Source organism: Caretta caretta, chromosome 3 (genome assembly GCF_965140235.1).
Source record: "Caretta caretta isolate rCarCar2 chromosome 3, rCarCar1.hap1, whole genome shotgun sequence".
Classification (NCBI taxonomy): Eukaryota; Metazoa; Chordata; order Testudines; family Cheloniidae; genus Caretta; species Caretta caretta.
In genome coordinates this window covers 101,489,575-101,512,722 of record NC_134208.1, presented here as the reverse complement: position 1 = coordinate 101,512,722, position 23,148 = coordinate 101,489,575, and the positions used below count along the sequence as shown (strand labels likewise).

The 23,148-nt window shown below is 40.7% G+C and overlaps 1 protein-coding gene across 4 annotated transcripts in view; it reads right to left on the bottom strand.

Moving 5' to 3' along the window:
- Positions 1-23,148, bottom strand: part of ENPP1 (ectonucleotide pyrophosphatase/phosphodiesterase 1) — a 73,258-nt gene that overhangs the window by 18,294 nt on the left and 31,816 nt on the right. For 3 of the 4 annotated variants that reach the window (XR_007355813.2, XM_048844529.2, XM_048844531.2), the window contains 9 exons: positions 22,212-22,309; positions 15,161-15,240; positions 13,334-13,453; positions 11,429-11,556; positions 8,496-8,561; positions 7,084-7,156; positions 4,912-5,020; positions 3,020-3,151; positions 2,094-2,125 (listed from right to left, as the gene is read on the bottom strand). Coding sequence is in view for 3 of the 4 variants with exons in the window: in XM_048844529.2 (XP_048700486.2) it covers positions 2,094-2,125; positions 3,020-3,151; positions 4,912-5,020; positions 7,084-7,156; positions 8,496-8,561; positions 11,429-11,556; positions 13,334-13,453; positions 15,161-15,240; positions 22,212-22,309 (838 nt within the window). In the remaining variant the exon portion in view is untranslated. The remainder of the gene's footprint in view (positions 1-2,093; positions 2,126-3,019; positions 3,152-4,911; positions 5,021-7,083; positions 7,157-8,495; positions 8,562-11,428; positions 11,557-13,333; positions 13,454-15,160; positions 15,241-22,211; positions 22,310-23,148) is intronic. The other variant, XM_048844530.2, reaches the window with a different exon arrangement.

The window sequence follows — 23,148 nt, the reverse complement described above, 5'->3', positions numbered from 1 at the left end:
TTTGAGAATCGGTCAATCTGTATTTTAACGCTTATATTTAAGGGATGCAGTCAACTAATTTTTTTTAATTATCTAATTTTTTGCTCCTTTTTCTGATGAGCTTCTGACCACATTGGACTTGAGAACACTGGCTGGTATTAAGACCTTTATTAATTGAGGTCTCTCTTAGGTAAGAGACATCACATGAACAGGATGTCAAAGTCTAGTGGTGTTGCATTGTCCAGTTTGAGAATGCTGCAACACTCTATTATGGAAAATCATACACATACAAAGGTTTTAATATATTGGTCACCCATGGATATTTAATATTCTCACCCACCAACATTCCCTTTTCCTTTATGTAATCCCCACTTGGAGTTTGCCAGCTCCTGGAACACCAGACTGAGCCACTTAGGGGGTCCTATCCTACAAACTACAACAATAATAGCTACCAGAGCCCGCTGACACCATTTCCGACCATGCTTGGAGTCAGAGGTGGGAACAGAAGGGGCTAGAAAATCCTGATGAGGCCAATAAGGAGGTTTCTGTATGGGGTGATCTGGACAGTGAGTATCATGCAATGTCAGCTGAGAGAGGAGTTAAAAATAGAAAAGTCTAATGACCGACAAACAAAACTTAAGTCATGTATCAGCCAAAAGTGAGTCACAGAGGTCACAATCATAGAAATGTAGAGCTGGAAGGGAATTCAAAGGGTCATAAACTTCGGCCCCCTCCACTGAGGCAGACCCAAGTAAACCTAGATCATCCCTGACAGATGTTTCTCCAACCTGTTCTTAAAAGCCTCCAGGGTTTCACAACCTCCCTTGGAAGCTTATTCCAGTCCCTAACTATCCTTATATTTAGAAACCTTTCCCTAATATCTATCCAAAAATCACCTTTTGCTGCAGATTAAGCCCATTACTTCTTGTCCTACCTTCAGTGGACATGGAGAACAATGGATCAGCATCCTCTTTTGAAGGGCCCTTAACATATTTGAAGACTGTTACCAGGTCCCCCTTCAGTTTTCTTTTCTCAAGACTAGACATGCCCAGTTTTTTTAACCTTTCTCATAGGTCAGGTTTTTGAAACCTTTTTATCGTGTTTGTTGCTCTCCTCTGGAATATCTTCAATTTGTCCACATCTTTCCTGAAGTGTGGCACCAAGAATTAGACACAGTACCCCAGCTGAGGCCTCACCATTGCTGAGTAGAGCAGGATCATTACATCCCATGTCTTACATACACCATTACTGTTAATGCATCTCAGAATCATATTTTCCTTTTTCCTCAACCGCATAACATTGTTGACTATTATAACCCCCAAATCCTTTTCAGCAGTACTACCACCTAGCCAGTTATTCCCTATTTTGTAGTTGTGCATTTGATTTTTTCTTCAAGTGCAATACTTCGCACTTGTCTTTAACGAATTTAATCTTGTTGATTTCAATTCTCTAATTTGTCAAGGTCATTCTGAAGTCTAATCCTACCCTCCAATTTGCTTGTGACCCTTCCCAGCTTGGTGTCATCCACTAATTTTATAAGAATACTCTCGACTCCATTTTCCAAGTCATTAGTGAAAATATTGATTATTGAGTAGTACTGGACTTAGGACTGACCTCTGTGGCATCCCACTAGATATGCCCTTCCACTTTCATAGCAAACCACTGCTTCTCTTTGAGTACAGTTTTTCAACCAGTTGTGCACACACCTTATTGTAATTTAATCTAGACCACATTTCCCTAGTTTGCTTATGAGAATGTCAGGTGGGACTGTATCAAAAGCCTTACTGAAATCAAGACACATCATGGCTACTCTTTTCTCCCTATCCACTAGACCCCCATCAAAGAAGGAAATTAGGTAGGTTTGGCATGAGTTGTTCTTGACAAATCCCGCTGGCTATTTCTTATAACCCTTATTACTATAACCCTTGTCCACTTTTCTCCCTGTTGTTTCTCTACCTGTCATTGTGTCATATCTAGACTTGGGTAGTAACCTGTTTGGGGCAGCGTCCTTCTCTTTTTATATGTTATGTAAGGAACCTAGCACACTGCTGCTGTAAAATAATAAATGTCAAAATGAATCAAGAAGCATGAGCGACATTAAAGACTACACTTACTGTAAGTTGTCTGGTAATGTGCTGGTAATCAACTGGAAGAGTCAGATGTAAAAATTAGTCACCTAAAGTTTAAACAAAAAGATGCAAAATAAAAGGCGTCCAACTATGGAATGCTGATTCAATACCATATAAAGCAGTTATCTAGGTTAAAAATAAATTTCTAAATGTAATCAACTTGTTTTTCCTGCATGAAAACCAAGCAGCCAATAGTAAAAACAAAATCAGTAAGAAAATCTTCAAGCTATACTTTTAACTAGCCTTTTTAGGAGAGGTTTCCCTTCACATTTTCTTCTCTCCAGTCACTTTGGTTATTTACTTGTAACGTTCAGATATTTATAGTTTAAATGGTGTTGACAGAAATGGATGTTGCCAACAAGAATCTGACATTCCAGATTTTATTGCAATGTGCACATAAGAAGCAGTAACTGTTGTGCTAGTCTAATAACTTGGAGCTTTCTTGATATAAAACTTAATCTTCGTACAGTGTTTATAAACATATTTCTAATAAACTTCCAAGGAAAAATCCCACCAAAAGAAACAAAATAAATTTAATCCAGCAACCTTCCTTCATAGAACTTAAGGCCAGAAGGGACTAAGTTATCTAGTTTGACCTCCTGTATATCACAGGTCATTAAATTTCTCCTAGTTACCCCTGTATTGAATCCAATAACCTGTGTTTGGCTAAACCATATAGAGATTAAGGGCCCCAGCTACACATGTAAGTGAACCATGTTTTTAAATGCCTTTAAGAGCAGAAGATTTATGCTTCTAGGTCATAACAGTTTCCCCAACCCTTATGGTTCATTTCTCTGTAAATTTGTACCAAATCTGAGGAATATCAGTATATTCGGTACATATTAATCCTCACTTAATTTTAAAAAGTTTAGAAATAGATAATCAAGTAACACAAATTAGCAACTACATACAAGAGAAATACTCATCTGGAATGTTTTGGGGTCTTAAGCGAGCTGCAGGGCCAGGAATTATTGTGATATCTTGAACATTCTCCATATATGTGCTCAGATATGCTGTTTTACTACAGCTAGCTGTTTCCATGCCTGCAAAAGGGAAAAAATGTTATTTTTAAAAGAGGTAGTACAAATCTGCAGTACTCCTGATAACAGAGTGTATAGCTGTTTTGTACAAAGGGGAAATGTAGCTTCCCTGGTTAAATTATCACCAAGCACAATATAATCTGAACAGCAGAAAGGAACTGTAAACTCATACTGTACATAAACATCTACCCTTTCAGCAGCCCAGTAACACTCCCTCATGACAGTTCTCACAAGAAAACGGAAATAGATTTTCACTACTGAAGGAGAAAAATAAAGGATACTGTGGGAGCTGGACTGGTAGAGTGGATAATGTTTCACTTCTGGGCTGTGGTCAGAAATCTTTAGTTTTATACACACAGCCCTGCAGTAAATGACAGGTCAAAGGAAGCTAGTAGAAATAACAGGTCATGGCTGTGGCTTTCAGCTTCATTTGTGCAGTGTGTATACGCACACCACAGTGACTACTAAAGAAAAACAAACACAGGATGTTAATAATAAATAAAAACTAATTACAGTCTTAAAATTGAATCTATTGCTTTGAAGTCACTTAAGGTGGAATGGGGGGGAAGAGAGAGCTGGGTGCAGCATGTGAAAAGAAATGAACTATCATTCCCCCCACCAACACTACAAATTAACAATAAAAGGACTGATTCTCAGGTACAATGCGGACCCTTTACACCGATCTGGCACTGTAAAATGTAATTTACATTAAGGCCCACTTACACCACCAGAGAGCTGTAGAGGGGCTGCGGTGTAAATAAGAATCAGCTCCAGAATATTCTTCTATACAAAAGAAGACATCTGACTTTAAGCATGTCTACTATGGAAACAAAATGCCACCACCTGCTTCAATGGGTGAGGGAACTTGAGGAGGCCAGTGGTGAAAATGGACAGTTCCAGCAGGGAGAGAGGGAAACACTTGCTGAAGGACACCAAGTAGCTTCTCCTCATATTTGTCTCTTGCAGCCATTGGCCAGCTGGGAAGGTAGAGGTGCTGATTGGCCAGCATTCCCTAGCTTGCAGGATTTAACCTGGAGTGGGGACCATGTGGACCCTCTTTTGGCTCCATTCCATCAGCCCCAGCCTACTCTCCTTAAACTAGGAATGGGAACCCAGACTTACAGAGTCTATGGGTCCAACTTATTGACCATTTAGGGGTCAGGAAGGAATTTTCTCTCCCATGGGCCAGTTGGCAGAGGACCAGGGAATTTTTCACCTTCCTAGAGGCACCTTCAAACCACAGCGGGTTAGGTAGCAATGTGATTAATACATAACTGAGGTACTTTGGTTGAGTTGTTAATTCATCACAATTTGTGGCAGGTTTCCAGTGCAGTTAAGAGGATAAAATGAATGGTTCCCAGAGGTAAAAATAAATAAATTTAAAAAATGGCATTTTGGTGATGGGCCTTGGGCTCATGGGAATCAAGTAAGACCTTGCGGCCTCTGTGGGCCAAGGTCAGACTTAGTGGCCTTCACACCTTTGGTCCGTGCCCTTCTGCATCCTCTGTTCCTCTTGCAGCGGGGGGGGGGGGGGGGTGCTAAGACCGATTCCTGGGGGGTAGGCTGAGGAGAGCCTACCCCACACTGAGTTTCTATTGGTAATGAGCCCTGTAACCCCAAACTGGAACCAATTAAATATCTGGTATAGAAGAGTGTGGGCAGGTACTGTCCCTTCCCTGTGCTAAAGGTTAATAAAATTTGCAGCCTGCCACTTAATTCCATGCATGTGTCCTCATTTTGCCACTGTTTACATATCAATTTACCATGATCAGATAGAAGAATAATGTTTAGGCATTTGTGCAAGTTCATTTGTTTGAGACCATCCATCAGCATCCCAACTATGTTGTCCACTCTCTGTAGTGCGAGAATGACCTGCAGAATAGAAATGTGGTGATGTAAAATAGATGTTAAGCATTTAGAAACTAATTCATATATCTGTATTTGGTGAATGTAAAATGTAAGACACAGTATGGACCATATTCAAATAAAAGACCTCTTCCGGCAGACTCTGTTCACATAAGTATTCCCAGAGGTTTCAGTTGAACTATTCATGTGAATAAGAATTGCATGGTCAGACCCAAGTTTTCACTTCAGGTTAAATATGAGCTATTTGTTTAAAAGGAGAAATTCTTACAAAAAGATAGTCCAATCAGTTTCATTTTCACATAAATTATATACTTCTGTCATTTGGGTCATTTTAACTGGGAACATAGGGATGGACTAGTGACTTGGGGTCTTAATCATTGGTTGAAAATTTAATTTTAAACCAAAAGAAATGCCATCCTATAGCTCAATTCTTCACCCTTTTTCATGTTTAGTACTTATTGACAGTGGACTCTGTGGGACTACTTGCAAGAATAATTTAGATGCATAAGTAATCAATACAAGCAATTAATATTTATAATAAGCTAGTTACATTTGATGGGACTACTTGCATAAGTAATTCTACTCAGTGTGAGTAAGGGTTGCAGAATCATGCTCTTACAGAGCTAGTCAGATGTCTTTACAGTGGTTTTTATTCTTCAAAGTGTTTCTGACATACGTAACCTACATTTTATTTACTAACCAAAGATAAGAATAACTGAGTTTTATATTACCTGGGAAGGGGAGGGGGGAGACAGAAACACCACTGTCAAGCTCTCATTGGCAGTTAATCAACTAAAGAACTACATTGATCTTTCAGTATTATCACAGAAACAGTGTTCAGTTTGTGAAAGCGCTCCACAAGAAAAATTGAAAGCTTCTTGCTGTTGATGGCTCCAGTGAAATTTGGAAAAGTCAGTTATAGATGCCAAAACTTTTCCTGAGTTCAAGATAGTAGCATTCTCTAATATTCCCAAATCACTGAATAGTTTTTCCCCCTTCCACCTCTTCTTGTTTTTGTTAGTGCATTTACTGAAGGATGTAACACTGACCCGTGGTGGAAAATGAAGGCTTCTCTTTATTTACAGCATAGACAGTGGTAGTATCTGCTTCCCCTATGCCAGTGGTTCTCAACCAGAGGTCCAGGGCCCATTGCAGGCTGTGAGCATGCTTCAGAGGGTCCGCCAAGCAGGGCCAGCATTAAACTTGCTGGGGCCCAGGGCAGAAAGTCGAAGCCCCACTGCATGGAGCTGAAGCCCAAGGCCCTGAGCTCCACCACCCAGGGCGGAAGCCAAAGCTTGAGCAATGTAGCTTTGTGGGGGACCCTGTGGCATGGTCCCACAGGCAGTTGCCCTGCTTGGTACCCCCTAGTGCCAACTTTGGCTTTTATATGCAGAAAAACAGTTGTTGTGGCACAGGTGGAGCCATGGACTTTTTACAGCATGTTGGGGGCGGGGCCTCAGAAAGAAATAGGTTGAGAACCCCTGCCCTATGCCGAAGTCTGACATGGAAGGAGATATGATTCATATCCACCTAACTGTGGTCTGAGACAGCCAGCAACCATGCCAGTTACAACGTGAATAGCCATCCACAGAAGTGGCCTGGGATTAGAGCTGGTTAAAAGGTTTCATTCACCCCACCTCTTCCGACCCACCCTTAAGTGAAAAGTTTTTTTCCCCCCTCAACTGATAATGTTCATGAAAACAATTTTTTCTTTCCAAAAATTTCTAGTATTTTGTGTCAAAAGGGAGAACTAGTGTATGATGAGTGGGGGGAAGGGGAGAGGGAGACTAAATATACACCATTTACAACCTCATCCGCATTTGCTATTTTACATTATAATTAAAGTTAGTACCTAATTTGTTAGCATTGAAAACAGCACATTTATTAAATGCCCTTTTACTAGGTATGTTAGGTCATGTTCACCCTCCCACAAAGTCGTTGTTCTAATAAATACACTGCAGATGAGTGGTCCAGTTTATGGCTGTTAAATTAACATGCTTTACAAAGCTTCATCACTAACTCAGTACATAGTTTGAAAAGAAAAGAAAACAAAAAAAACACCTACTTACTCCACTGCTGACTGGTCCAAAGTTATGGCCTGAGGAATCTGGTTCTTCTAAATACAGAGTGTAAAAGTGTGGTCTATATCAAACAGCACCAAAAATGTAATATTTTATATACACATTGAAAAATAGTCTGGAAAAAATTATAATTCAACAATGGATATCAAGTAATAGAAACAACCGTGCATCACTTAGTGAGGAAACATTTTAAAAGAAGAGAAAGGTATAGACAATTTGCTTAGAAACAGGCTTGAAACAACTAATTTGTTGATCATAAATGATCTGGGAAAAGGTGGTAAAATTGGCCAACAATACAAAATTACTCAAGATAATTAAGTCCAAAGTAGACTGCCGAGAGTTACAGAGGGATCTCAAAACTGGGTGACTGGGCAATAAAATGGCAGATGAAATTCAATGTTGATAAATGCAAATTAATGCACATGGGAAAACATAATCCCAATTATTTATACAAAAATGATGGGATCTAAATTTGCTGTTACCACACAAGAAAGATCTTGGAGTCATTGTAGACAGATCTCTGAAAACATCCGCACTATGCAGTGGCAGGCCAAACAGTTAACAGAATGTTCGGAACCATTACGCAAGGGATAGATAGTAAGACAGAAAATATCACAATGCCACTACATAAATTCATGGTATGCCTACACTTCGAACACTGTGTGCGGTTCTGGTCACCCCCTTTCAAAAAGGATATGTTAGAAATGGGAAAAGTTCCAAGAAGGGCACCAAAAATGATTAAGGGTATGGATCAGCTTCCATATGAGGAGAAATTAAAAACACTGGGACTCTTCAGCTTGGAAAAGAGATGACTAAGGGGGGATATGACAGAGGTCTATAAAATCATGACTGATGTGGAGAAAGTGAATAAGGAAGTGTTATTTACCTCCTCACACAACACAATGAAATTAATAAGCAACAGGTTTAAAGCAAACAAAAAGGAGCTATTTCTTCACACAATGCGCAGTCAACCTATGGAAATCATAGCCAGGGATGTTGTGAAGACAAAAAGTATAACTGGGTTCAGAAAAGAATTAGATCATTAGAATTAGATAGATCCATCAATGGCTATTAGCCAAAATAGTCCAGGATGCAATCCCATAAACCAGGGACTTTCAGATTCTGGGACTGGACGAGAGGGGATGGATCACTTAATAATTGCCCTGTTCTGTTCATTCCCTCAGAAGCATCTGGCATTGGCCACTGTCAGAAAACAAGATACTGGGCTAGATGAACCATTGGTCTGACCTAGTATGGCCACTCTTATGAAGTTATTGAAATAATGCACACAGGGTATTAAATATAAACAACATTTACATTGCAATGTGTTTATTAATCATTATTATTTCATTATTCTAACACTGTAAACAGAAGCTTTACATTTGAAATTTAATACCTACCTTTCATCTTTAGGTAACTGCAGCCAATGAAGAATAGCTATCACCCTTTCTTCAAATGGGATTGAACTGTATCAGAACAATACAATAGCAACTGTATTTCAAAGAACTGAAAATTATGTTCACATGAGTTACGAAACCTGTCTTCATTTCAAGATCATTGAAATCACTTGGCAACAATAAGGTTGGATATCCATTAAATATATGACAGGTTTCAGAGTAGCAGCCGTGTTAGTCTGTATCTGCAAAAAGAACAGGAGTACTTGTGGCACCTTAGAGACTAACAAATTAGTCTCTAAGGTGCCACAAGTACTCCTGTTCATTAAATATATCTAGATCAATATTTTGGAGTACTACAATGATGGGAAATTTTACAAATAAAAGGCTAAGAGCCTGACCTAAAGCCCACTGAAGTCAACAGGAGTCTCTAGCTTCCATGGGCTTTGGATAAGGCCCTAAATCTTGCTTGCCTTCCTCATACAAGCAGTCCAACTGATTTCACCAGGCATGCTCACATAAGGTGAGAAGGATTTGTTCCATATACTGTATTTTTAACATCATTCTGGTGTTTATAATGTGAGCCCAGTTGCCAAGTTTCTAATGACCACACATGGATAAAATCTGGGATCAAAACTCTGAAGTAGACTGGCAATCATAGATTAGTATACACCCACTAAAAACAGCCTATATGTTACTGAGACAGCACCACTTGTTGCTGATGACTGCGGTAGCTTGAATGACACAATGCAAGTGACCCTGTTCAACTAACTGGAGAAAAGTGTAGAATGTCCCACAAGCAACCAACAGTCAGAATCTACGTGACAAGAAAAATAGGACCTGAGAAGAAGACTGAGGAACTCAGGGAAGATTTTTATATTATTAATGATGATCCTCAAATGCACATATTTTTTCCACTGCAGAGAAATGTTTATTCATAGGTAGGAACAACAGTTGACCATAAAGGCTACTGCCTTACTGTGAAATACCTTGAAAACTTGCAATAAGATCAATTTGACAGTGAAATGTTTCCCATAACTACCTCATTACATAGAGTTTTTCAACTACATAGACAATATCATGTAAAGATTTTCCTACTTCATGTAAGGGAAGAGCTCAGATTGAGTGATCACTGTTAGAACGTAGGTATTTGTGAAATATTTGCACCAAGTGTAAATATAAGACAGGAACGCATCACCAGATTCAGATGGCAAATCTTTTGCATACCTCTTCTAAGCATGTTATAACATAATAGGTTCTTCAGTCAGTTATACATCATGCATAATGGAAAATGCAGGCTCTGGCTAGTGGGATTCTGCTTTTTCACAATGTGCAGGTGTGATGTTATGAGTGTATAGAATATCTCATTGAAAGGTGACAGGGCCAGAAAGAGTTAATTAACTCACAGACTGACCTGACCCATGGCCGAACTTTAGAGACTGGTTAGGAAGATATGTAAATGTATAGAGTTTTGAAATGCAAGCCTGTATTGTTAGGGATAGAAGAGTAGATGTTTGCTCAGGTCTTGTGATGTAAGCAAACCAGTCTTGTCTATGGCTATAGCTTTGATTCGAAGATCAAAAAAGGAATATTAACATATACTTGAGTGAAAGTATTATTGTCTATGTCTCTTTGAAGGTTGATATAACCTGTATCTGAACTGTTTAATGGATACATTATCCTGTGTAATTGCCATGATGTTTGGAAGAAGGAAAGTTAAGCCTATTGTTTTCTCACGCCAAAAGGCTGCAGGAAATGTATGAAAACCTTGGGACACGATCTTTCTTCATCTCAGATCTGCTTTGGGTTTCAAGAGGGGGAAACCTTAAGCCATAAGGATTGAGATCCCCAGTCGCTGACTGGAGTCACCTTGAATATGGACATTGGACTATAACCTATGGACGATTTCTAAAGGACTTTTGGCAACTACAAGCTCATCTCTGCTATGTATCTGAACCTCAAGAATTGAATTCAAGTCTGTATGTATGTTGACCTTTTAACCAACTCTTTTCTTTTTTCATAAATTTTAGTTTAGTTGATTGACTGTAAGCATGTATTTTGGGTAAGATCCGAGTTATAGAATATCAGGGTTGGAAGGGACCTCAGGAGGTCATCTAGTCCCACCCCCTGCTCAAAGCAGGACCAATCCCCAATTTTTTCCCCAGATCCCTAAATGGCCCCCTCAAGGATTGAGCTCACAACCCTGGGTTTAGCAGGCCAATGCTCAAACCACTGAGCTATCCCTCCCCTCCTCCCCCCAATATTTGACCTGGGTCTGGGGCTTGGGATCAGGAGAACCTTTTCTTTTATATGATGAAATAAGATTTTCAGAATTTATCATCATGTGTTTGACATGTGTGACTGGATGGAGGCCTGAGGCTGGGTACTTTAAGGGAACTGCATTATTTGGACTTCTGAGTAACCAGTGAGGTACTATAGAAGTTGGTTTGTGCTGGCTTGGTAAATCTAAGTATTGGAATATCCACCAGCATTTGGGGTTTGTTTGCTCCGTTCTGTTTGCAGTTCACCCTGATTGAGTGACCTCAGCTGGCTCGCACAGGCAGCACCGTCACAGCAGGACTATATTAGTAAGCAAGAAGATATTTATCTTCTGTCATCTATCATTTTGTGAAAGCTGATCCAAACCAGGAAAGGAAGCAGAACAAAGCCTACATATCATTTTCTCTCTCTCACACACACCCTTATTCAAGGGTAGTCAATGGGCAGACCACGAGCCAAATCCGGACCATCAGATGCTTTTGAACAGACTGCAAAATCTTTTTATTTACTTATTATCATTATTGTTATTATTTTTGTATTATTTTCTCTGGAGTCTAGACCATGATTAGACCGTGACCAAGACATTTGGACCTTGACAAAAAATAACTGACTACCTCTCCCCTAATTTATTGCTCTACCAAAGGAAAACACACACATACCACATGATGTTTACATACCGATTGTATGTTTTATATAAGTCTGGAAAAGTTCCATTAATTCTCACATCTGATCCAGGCCAGAAGAATGTACCAGCTTTTAGACCTTGATGCATAGCTGTCAGCCAGATCTGTGGGATGAGGACAAGTATAATTACTTAAGGCATGGCTACACTTGCAGATATAGAGCGCAGTCAGTTAAACCACCCTCGGAAAGCGCAGTAGGGAAAGCGCTACAGTGTGTCCACACTGTCAGATTCAAGTGCACTGGCGTGGCCACATTAGCAACTCTTCCAACGGCCACAGAGAGCAATGCATTGTGGTAACTATCCGAGCATGCAAGTGGCTGCAACATGCTTTTCAGATGGGGTGGGGTGGGGGTGGAGTGGAGTGTGACAGGGAATGTGTTGTGTGTATGTAGGGGGAGAGAGAGTGGGTTTGTGGGGGCTGAGAGCATGTCAGCATGCTGTCTTTTAAGTTCAGACAGCAGCAGACCTCCATCCCCCTGCCCCTCTCTCTCTCCCTCACACACACACAGCAAGCAACATTCTACACTAATGGTTGCTTTGTCCCAGAGCAGATAAGCAGCTGGCTGTCAGAAACGGAGCTTTGAAAGGGCATGTCTGCATTCCTGCAGCCAATTCCAAAACAATGACAAGAGTGGCCACTTGACTTAAGGGGATTATGGGATGTTTCCAGAGGCCGATCAGAGTGCAGCAATGCAACACCTCGTTCACACTGACGCTCGGGTGTTCGTTTCAGCCGAGGCGCAGCAAGCGTTATGCTTCTTGTGGAGGTGGATTACCAGGAGCACTCCAGCTGCAGAGTCCAGGTGCTCTAAGTGCCTTGCCAGTGTGGTTGGGTCATGAGTTAGGGCGCCCGGGGCTGCTTTAATGCGCTCGAACTCACAAGTGTAGCCATGCCCTTAGTGTTTGTCATAAAGTCCCAGCTCCTGGAGTCCTGTTATTTCATGAGAATTTCCACTTTCATTTTAAAAAACAAGTTCTAGCATTCATGTTTGGGAGAAAAGCTTAAAAAGGTGACTTGAGAATAGCCTAAAGGTTCAAAACCCAAAAGGCAAATAAGAACCAAAAACGTATTTTTTGAAAAACCTCATGATTTTTAGCCAAGATCATGATTTTTTTGAGGCCTAACATGATTTTTGAATGGTCAGGTTGGCAATATTATGGCAAGTTGGGGGAAAAGAGGAAGCTGAAACTAAGTTGGGAGAGGATAAGTGGGAGACCTAGTGAAGGGAAGATGAGTAGCATAGGCTGGAGGAGAGGAAGAAATGGCAAGAGACAGAGGATGGAGAGTGAGAGACCTAAAAGCCAGAGAAATGGAAAAAAGAAAGGCAAAAAACACACACAAACTTTTAGTTTTAGTTCTTTCTAAGGCATTATTTCCCAGGCAGAAAAGAGAGGAGGCGGAAGGGTGGGAATCTTTGGGTCACTGCAGCTGGAGTATGGAGAGAGAGTTAGATGACTTTGAGCTCTGGGTATCCAAGGAGTTGGGACTGTACCAAGATGCCTTTCCCAATTAGCATCTGCAGGGACCTTGGACTAGAACCATTCTACAGAATTATACTTTTTGGAGTGGGGCTGGAGAGGAGGCGGAAAATGAATAACAAAAATGTTCCAAACGGGGGTAATATAAATAAGATCATTAACAAATCCTGCCACCTAATTTTTTCATTATTGCAGTTTACATGTAAGCTATTTCAAAATCCATTTTACAGCTGCAACAATGTAATCATGTAGTTATGCTGAGTGACAGCTTCTTGGCTGCCTTGGAAATGCTCTCTGTAACATTGTTTCTCAGTATCACCATTTTCCTGAGAAATAACTAAACAACATAACCACTCTCTCTTGTGTGACTCATAGCAGTATATTAGTTATTAATACTTACAGGCTGTCCTTGGTACCACTGTGGATTAAACTTCTCTGCATTTTTAAGTGAGAAGGAAGCATTTCTATGGGGGTCGTATATCTTGTTATCAATTATACCATGGGATTCTGGATACAGCCCCTACAATGAAGATTGTGCCATTGTATAAAAAAGAAAATCCTTTTTATATAAATCCTTATGTACATGTCACAACAGTGTCACATTTCACTGCTACAAAGATCAAATACAGATTGATGCTTCTCAAAAGTAACGCAGCATTTTTCAGACTTTGTGTAAGTGGATGCAAGTCTATTGACTTACAAAGTCTGAATTTGGCTTGACCTCTTCAGGCTGAGTTTACAGCCTACTTGCTATAGTTTTCGCTTATGCTCTTTTAGAGACATTTAGACAAAACAGAGCCTAAATGGATGGAATAACTTTAGCCTTTCTGACATCTTAAGGATAGCACAGCTGGTTTGTCACAGAACGGGATGGCCTTCATGAAGCAGTTGGGCGGATCCCCACCTGTGACTAGATGCCTCCGTAAGATAACGAACCAACAAGTAGCTCACTGGTGGGGAGCGGCAAGAGTAGGGAGGCTCCTGAGGAGACCATGTGACAGGGAAAGGAGCCAGAAAGGTGCTTACTACTCCAGCTAGGTGAAAGGCCAGGCTGGGGATACCTGCTGTGTGCCTGGTTTACCTATTTTGATTGATGTTGAACTGTGTTTGTGATTGAATAAACATATGCCTCAGAGAAAGGAATGGAATAGGTGATAGTGGGGAGCTTTATTTACACTATCTGGAGAGTTAGTCCCCCAACTTTCATAAGAGTGGGAGAACTGAGGTAGAGGAGGGTCTGATGCCAGGTTAGGGGAAACCCCATTACATGGTGGCAGAGCAAAACTCTCTCTACCAGGCCAACTCTTCAAATTTGGGAGTGTGTGTCTTTAGGGGAGGGGGGCATTAAACAACTTTTTTAAAAAAATAAGTAGAGATCCAGAGACTGTGAACATAACAGCATCCACTGCCACGCCACCCAAAGAGACAACAGCACTGATGAGTCAGGAGCAGAAGGCAGTGAGGCTGTGATTCCATCAGTCTTAATTTGAGTTCTAAACTCTTTGACCGTCAAGCTCAAGCTGATATACCCTAGAAGACAGTAAGACACAATCCAGTTTTGGAAGCTTTTTTTTTTAAATTGGTTTATTTTCTCCTGTATATATTCAAGATGGGAGAAACCTTAGAGATCAGTTGTTTGTGACACCTTCCACCCTTGGGCTGCCTCTAAGCCAGATTTGAATCTCAGCCAGCCTTAGATCTCCTCACACCTTCAAAACTCATGAGATATTCAGATTGCTGGTTCCATTTCAGACCTCATCTATATCTACATAATGCTACACTTTCTGTTCCATGGGCAGGGCATAAGGCAAATATCTTCCCAAAGAAAAGGAATGAGAAGAACCTAGCTTGCTTCTACTCCACTGGCCAAAACTGTGATTCAGCAAATTATGCCAGATTCATACCAATGCACAAAGTGAGGAAGGATACCAATTTATAATGCCACAGGAATTCCTACACCTGGTATTGGATAGTTTTTATGAATTATCTGGATCAAGTTCATCTAACCAGGCATAAGTAGTCTTTATATAGTGATTGTCACACATTAAGCCAGATCTTAGCATGAAAAGAAAAGAAGAATAGTGTGGAATCTACATTTTCATGGCCCTGTGGGAAATCTTAAGTATTGTTCTTGCTGGATTTAATAATCAACAAATCCCGTTTCCCCTGGAATTGATTAAATTCAGAACAATGTATCTTCTAGAGAGAAAAACACAGAAGTTCTTACTGTGACAATGGTGTAGTGATTGGGGAACGTTTTTGTTGGATACACTGGTCTCATGTTGGGAGTGTATGTTCCACATTTTTCTAGGGAGGAAAAATGTAAAGTTACAAAAATGAAAAAAATTTCACAAGACTCAACTATGTATACATTCAGTTTCAAAAAATCACACTCCTGTAGAGTTGCACTCTACAACATTCTAGAATTCATACTTATGTCGGAAATGAATGTGTCACAATTGACTTAATAGCGAGTGGTAGGAACACATTCTAGATACCCCTTATGGGGCCAATCTTTGACTACTGAAGTCAGCGGTCACAGAATCAGGCCTTTTAAACAATACCTGGTGCAGATGTATATAGGAATGATCAAAGAAGTCACGCTGCTCCAGTTAGAACGCAGACCTGGCAGCTAGTGAGAGGGCTGTGCAGGGTGAGCTCTAGTAATGATTTCAGTCTGGGAGTTCCCAGAAGCAAAGTAGCTTTTACCTGAGGGCTATAAATGCTGTCTTGCCCCAGTTCTCTGAACCATCATTGTTATACCAATAAAATAAAAGCCAGCCGGATCTTATTAAAGGGGAAAAGGCAAAATACCACATTTATTGTGAATACAGAAAGAATCATAGTAAGCAGTTAGTTATAGCTATAACATTCCATTCAATCTCATATTTATTCACACATTCATTCATACAAACACACACACACACACACACAGGTTCTGCAAGATTGTTATCATAGTTACCAGCCTTAGAGTTGCTCATGCCAAGCCACTGGCCAGGTGGCCTGGACATGAGGAGGGAGCAGGGCCTTGTCAGATGCTCATCTGACGCTCCTGGAAGTTAGTTTGCAGAATCAGACCCCAAAGTTCTCACTTTTTAGAGTCTATTTTTGTAGGAATTTCTTTCTAGGCTAGTCTATGGGAATTGCTTTATCATGCTGTTGCTGAATCAATCAGCAGGTAGCACATTCCTGAGGGCTCCGTGCTGCTAGATGTTATCTTGTTCTTTGGTTCTCCCATTCTTGAGGCTGTTGGGTGGATTCCAGTCTGCCCTCCGGGGGTCCTCTGGTTATTTCCACTTGACGCCTTCTTCAGCCAATGGACACTGGATTCTTAGGCTGGCCACCTCCCTGATCATTCAGTTATTATCCACACCAAGCATCCATCCACATACATCCTCTATCTCTATTTTAATCACAATTGTTAATACAACAAAAGGGCAGGGAGTCTCTGGGTGCTGTTTCTGTTGTTAGAGTATTGCTTTGAGTCTCTCTCTTTCTGTGAATTGCTTTGAGAACAGACTCTGTCTTAGAATGTACTAACACAATTAGCAGCTTGCAAGTTTCACACATAGAGGGAGAGAAACAGTACCAAAAACCAAAAGACCTCTTAATTAGTAATACCCTGGAATTTAAACTATGGGGAATCAAACTCATTTGTGATTTTAATACAGAACTTCTTTAATATGATCCAACATCATCTGACAAATTGCTGTTTACTTTGCTTTCAGTTTATATACACATCCCATAAAAAGGAGTGTTCATCATCATGTTCTCTAGGCATAAGCTCAAACTTATGTTCTTGCCATAGAATTGCAGGTCTCTTAAAAAAAAAAAAACGTCATTGCCAATACATATGAGAATGAAAAATCATTCATGTTAGGCCAAAATTGTCAAATTTGGCTTCCTAAAGCAAGGTGCCTAAATCTATACACAAGCACCTAAATAGGTGTTCTCTTCTTCTGAAAATTAGGACAATAATCCTCACTAAAGTACCAAAAAAAAAAAAATCACACAGACCAAAAGTTGTGTGTAAAAGGATATAGATAAGCGTAAAGTTAATGAGTCATCAGATTGATGTTCTGCTCCGTAATCTATGCATGCACTTTGGATCATTCTCTCCCATATATTCAGTATAGTATAGATCAGGAGTGAAAGTAAGTCTAGGGACTTACCGGTACGGGCTGGGCTGGGGCCGGGGCCAGCTCTGGCCCCCGGAAGTGGTGGGGCCTTGGGTGGAAGGGGTGGGGCTGGGGGAGGTCAAAGCCAGCCCCGGCCCACCCTGTACTGGCAAGTGCCTCCTTCCCCCTCCCCGAGGTAACAGCGGCAGCTGGGGGCTCTGGCAGCGGTTTAAAGGGCCCTGTGTGGGTAGCAGCGGCCGGAGCCCTGGGCCCTTTATATCGTCCCCGGGGCCCCGCCGCCGCTTCCCCAGGGCTCCAGCAGCAGGACTCTGGGGACGGGGCTCCGGCCGCCACTACTGCTCCGGGCCCTTTAAATTGTCCCTGGAGCCTGCCTCAGTTTGGCTTCTTAAATCCTAACTGTTAAGTGGAATGAACGGGAAGTTTATATCCATGGGCCCTGGTCCTGCAAATACATATGCATGAGTAGTTCCAATAGTACTACTGACCTGCATAGTTACTCCTGTGTGTAACTATTTGCCAGGTCAGAGGCTATGTGGTACTATTAATTTAGTCAGTGTGCTATGAAAATAAGTTAGCAACACATTGATTTACAATATTAAATGACAATAACTTACATACAGCACCTACCATTCCAGAATGTTTCATTACAAACTACAGGCCAAAATCAAAGACCACTTAAATCAGTAGGATTCTTTCCATTGACATCAATGGCTTTCATCAGGTTTCAAACCTTTGACAAAATCATGGGGAGGAGGCGGCGGCGTCATTGTGCTGTAACAGCAGTAGCTGAAGACTCTCTGCCAGAATTCCTCCAAGGGCCCACGGTTGTGTACACTACATCAGGAGCTCCAAACTTTGAAAGGGTCCATCATGTACTTCCTCTCTCATGCTGGCCCAGCTCTGCTGGTCAGTGCAGAGGTGAGGTCTGTGTACCCCAACTTCACTTTGGGTAAGATAGGGCTATTGCTGGCTCCAGGCTAGCACAGGGCTTGCACCCCCTATCCATACTGTGGCGGTCCCCTGCACAAGGCACGAAGGAGAGGCTAAGGCTCCTTGAGTCATATCCTATCCTCCTTGTACTCCCATGCATTGACAGCCAAAACTGAGCTATATTCCACATACTCGCATGTACATATCATAAATCATTTAACCTGCAAATGAAATGCAGGCACCAATAAGGTAAAAGGTGTCAAACGCTGAACAATATCCCCACCATTTTACATAATAGGATGTGACTTCAGCTCGTCACAACATTTCTAACACAAGGAAATTTCAAAGCCAAAGCCAAATCGTTATCAGTTTTAAGTTTTCATTGGTAAGGCTTTCTAGATCCAGGGCTCTCTGGTTCAAAGTGACCAGAGAGAGACTAACTCTTGCACTCTCTAGCTTGATGGCATGGCACTGGCCTGGGATGTGGGAGATCCAACTTCAAGCCTGCTCTATCTGGGATGAAAAGCACTGCTCCGAGTCAGGCAGAGCAGGTTCAAACCTGGGTCACCCACATCTCAGGCCAGTACCCATGTCACCTGACTAGAGAATGTGAAAATTAGTCTCTCTCATCAGGAGTGCCTTAAAAAAAGCTCAGCTTTCAATCAAAAAACGGACTTTTTGACATAATTCTATTTCATTAAAGTGTTTGAAAAATTTTGATTTGGTTCAGTACAAAATGAAAACAAAATTTCAAAACCTTGAAAGTTGCTGTGATATGGAATTGTCATCCTCCGGTCAGCTTTAGTTGTGATGAATATCATAGAACTGGAAGGCACCTTGAGAGGTCATCTAGTCCAGTCCCCTGCACTCATGACAGGACTAATTATCTAGACCATTCCTGACAGGTGTTTCTCTAACCTGCTCTTAAAAAAAAATCTGCAAATGATGAAGATTCCACAACCTCCCTAGGCAATTTATTCCAGCGCTTAACCACCCTGACAGTTAGGAAGTTTTTCCTAACGTCCAAACTAAACCTCCCTTTCTGCAATTTAAGCCCATTGCTTTTTGTCCTATCCTCAGAAGTTAAGAAACTATTTTTCTTCCTCCTCCTTGTAACAACCTTTTACATATTTGAAAACTCTCCTCTCAGTCTTCTCTTTTCCAGACTAAACAAACCCTATTTTTTCCAATCTTCCCTCATAGCTCATGTTTTCTAGACCTTTGATCATTTTTGTTGCTCTTCTCTGGACTCTCTCCAATTTGTCCACATCCTTTCTGAAATGTGATGCCCAGAACTGGACACAATACTCCAGTTGAGGCCTAATCAGCATGGAGTAGAGCAGAAGAATTACTTCTCGTGTCTTGCTTACAACACTCCTGCTAATACATCTCAGAATGATGTTCGCCTTTTTTGCAACAGCGTTACATTGTTGACTCATATTTAGCTTGTGATCCACTATGACCCCCAGATCCCTTTCCGCAGTACTCCTTCCTAGGCAGTCATTTCCCATTTAGTATGTGTGCAACTGATTGTTCCTTCCTAAGTGGAGTACTTTGCATTTGTCCTTATTGAATTTCATCCTATTTACTTCAGACCATTTCTCCAGTTTGTCCAGATCATTTTGAATTTTAATCCTATCCTCCAAAGCACTTGCAACCCCTCCTAGCTTGATATTGTCTGCAAACATTATAAGTGTACTCTGTATGCCATTATCTAAATCATTGATGAAGATATTGAACAGAACTGGACCCAGAACTGATCCCTGTGGGACCCCACTCATTATAGCCTTCCAGCCTGACTGTGAACCACTGATAACTATGCTCCGGGAATGGTTTTCCAACCAGTTTTGCACCCACCTTCTAGTAGTTCCATCTAGGTTCAATTTCCCTTGTTTATTTATGAAAAAGTCATGCGGGACAGTATCAAAAGCTTTACTAAAATCAAGATATATCACATCTATCGCTTCCTCCCCCCCCCCATCCACAAGGCTTGTTACCCTGTCAAAGAAAGGTATCAGGTTGGTTTGACACGATTTGTTTTTGACAAATCCATGTTGATGGTTACTTATCATATTATTATCTTCTAGACATTTGCAAACTGATTGCTTAATTATTTGCTCCATTATCTTTCTGGGTACTGAAGTTAAGCTGACTGGTCTGTAATTCTCTGGGTTGTTCTTATTTCCCTTTTTATAGATGGGCACTATATTTACCCTTTTCCAGTCTTCTGGAATCTCTTCCATCTTCCAGGACTTCTCAAAGACAATTGTTAATGGCTCAGATATCTCCTCAGTCAGCTTCTTGAGTATTTTAGGATGCATTTAATCAGGCCCTTGTGACTTGAAGACACCTAATTTGTCCAAGTAATTTTTAACTTGTTCTTTTCCTATTTTAGCCTCTTCTGATCCTACCTCATTTTCACTGGCATTCACTACGTTAGACGTCCAATCACCACCAACCTTCTTGGTGAAAACCAAAACAAAGAAGTCATGAAGCACCTTCCACATTTCCTGTTATTATTTGTCCCCCTTCATTGAGTAATGGGCCTACCCTGTCTTTGGTCTTCCTCTTGCTTCTAATGTATTTGTACAATGTTTTCTTGTTACCCTTTATGTCTCTAGCTAGTTTGATCTCATTTCATGCCTTGGCCTTTCTAATTTTGTCTGTACATACTTGTGTTATTTGTTTATATTCATCCTTTGTAATTTGACATAGTAGTTTCCACTTTTTGTAGGACTCTTTTTTGATTTTTAGATCACTGAAGATCTAACTCCTGCTTAAGACAGGGTGTTTCTTGCCATACTTCCTATCTTTCCTACGCAGTGGGATAGTTTGCTCTTGTGCCCTTAATAATGTCTCTTTGAAAAACTGTCAACTGTCTTCTTGTTTTTCCCCATAGACTTGCTTCCCATGGGACCTTATCTACAACTCCCTGAGTTTGCTAAATTCTGCCTTCTTGAAATCCATTGTCTTTATTTTGATGTTCTCCCTCCTACCATTCCTTAGAGAATCATGAACTCTATCATTTCATGATCACTTTCACCCAAGCTGCTTTCCACTTGCAAATTCTCTCCCAGTTCCTCCTTATTTGTCAAAATCAAATCTAGAACAGCCTCTCCCCCTGGTAGCTGTCTCCACCTTCTGAAATAAAAAACTGTCTCCAAAACATTCCAAGAATTTATTGGATAATCTGTGCCCTGCTGTGTTATTTTCCCAAAAAGAAGTCTGGGTAGCTGAAGTCCCCCATCACCACCAACTCCTGTGCTTTGGATGATTTTGTTAGCTGGTTAAAAAAGCCTCATCCACCTCTTCTTCCTGGTTAGGTGGCCTGTAATAGACTCCTAGCATGACATCACCCTTGCTTTTTACCCCTTTTATCATTACCCAGAGACTTTCAACAAGTCTGTCTCCTATTTCCATCTCAATCCAAGTGTACACATTTTTAACATATAAGGAGAGAATGTTTTCATTGTTATTTTTAGATAAACAGAATGTAGTCCCTCCAGATTGTAATTTGGACAGCACAGCAAGCCTGACATTGCTACTCAGGCAAGAAGTACCATGGGATTTTTACAAGTGGCCAAGAGTTTGGTTGTATGCCTTATGTTTAAACTATCTTTATAGTTATAAGGGATAAAAACTTTGGGCTTTTTTTAAAAAAGAAAACAACAAAGTTCATATTCTGTAAAACACCCCAAAACCTGTGGGAAAATGCACTAAGACTACAGCCGGTTCTGGTCACTCATTCATTTAACAAAATGAAACTCCTCCCTCAAATGTTATCACTTTCCTACTCCATGCATCAGGTCTTACATTTTAGTACTCATTTCTCATATTTTCTCCACCTCAATTTCCTTTTCAAAATACTGAAATGCTTTCTACTCCTCTTTCCATTATTTTGTCACCTCCCCACCTAAATACAAGTCACTCTGCAGGCTGAATCATACTTTAGAATTGGTATGGAGTCAAAACATCACATTAAACTAGTTTATTTTTCACAACAATGTAAATTCATTGCAAAATTAGCACTGCTTAACCACAGAAAGGGCTGCTCAACCATTTTCAATCTCTCACTGAGAGCCCAAAGAATACTTGGCCAGCTCCTGGTGAAGTGTTTAAAAGAGTTCTCCTTGTACTCTTAAAACAATGGACAGCTTAGATTTTTCTAATTAAGCGTCATGTTATCGTCTAGACAGAGAATCTACTCACGTAATTTGCTAACAACAGGAAGAAGTTCACCCCATGTGTGCAAATACTCTGCTCTGAAGCCATCCAAAGAAAACAACAAAACTGGGGGTTTCGTAAACCTGAGCAATTAGAAATGAGAGTTAAAAAAAAAAACATGGAATTTAATATCTGTACAGTGTTTTTTCAGTGTAAAGAGCTAAACAGATGCTCATTAATGTTCACAATTAGAGCTGGACAGAAATTTTTCAAAGTTTGTTTGCTGAAAAATGCAGTTTCAGTCAACCAGAAACTATTCATAAATTTGACCTGATAGTTTCTGCTGGAGAATAGTTTTTCAAGGTCAGCAAAGTTTGCCTTTCAGCCCTTTTATAAGGTTTAGCCCAATGCGTAACATACTTGCCTGGGCCATGAGAGATGGGGGTTTGAAGCCCCACTCTGGGACAGAAACTTGAACTCAGAACTTCCCTCTTCCAGACCAGTACTCTAACAGCCAGGCTACAGGTCGTTCTGCAGTTAATTGATCATTCTCACTCCTGTTGGAGCTGGTCAACTTTGTATAAATGCTTAAAAGTCAATTGAGCCAAATAGCAAGAATAACTCGACAGCCTGGTGATTAAGGCACTCATCTTGGAGGTAAGAGATGTGGATTCAAAGTCCTCCACTGAATCAGCCAGAGAAATGATTGGAATCTACATATCTTGCCCCCTTGAGCTAGCCTAACCTGAAACTTAAGGATGTCTGACACATTCTTTCTCCACCACCACAGGAAAAGACAAGGATTTTTCTTTTCAAAAGAAAATAAATTTATCCCTTTGCATAAATTGTGTAGATCCTGATCCTGCAGAGACTTCAGTGCAAGCATGTGACATTCCCATTGAAGTCTGTGGGATTACTCAGGTGAATAAAGTTAAGCACAATTAAGCTTAAGTACTTATAGGATCACAGCCTTATTCTACTT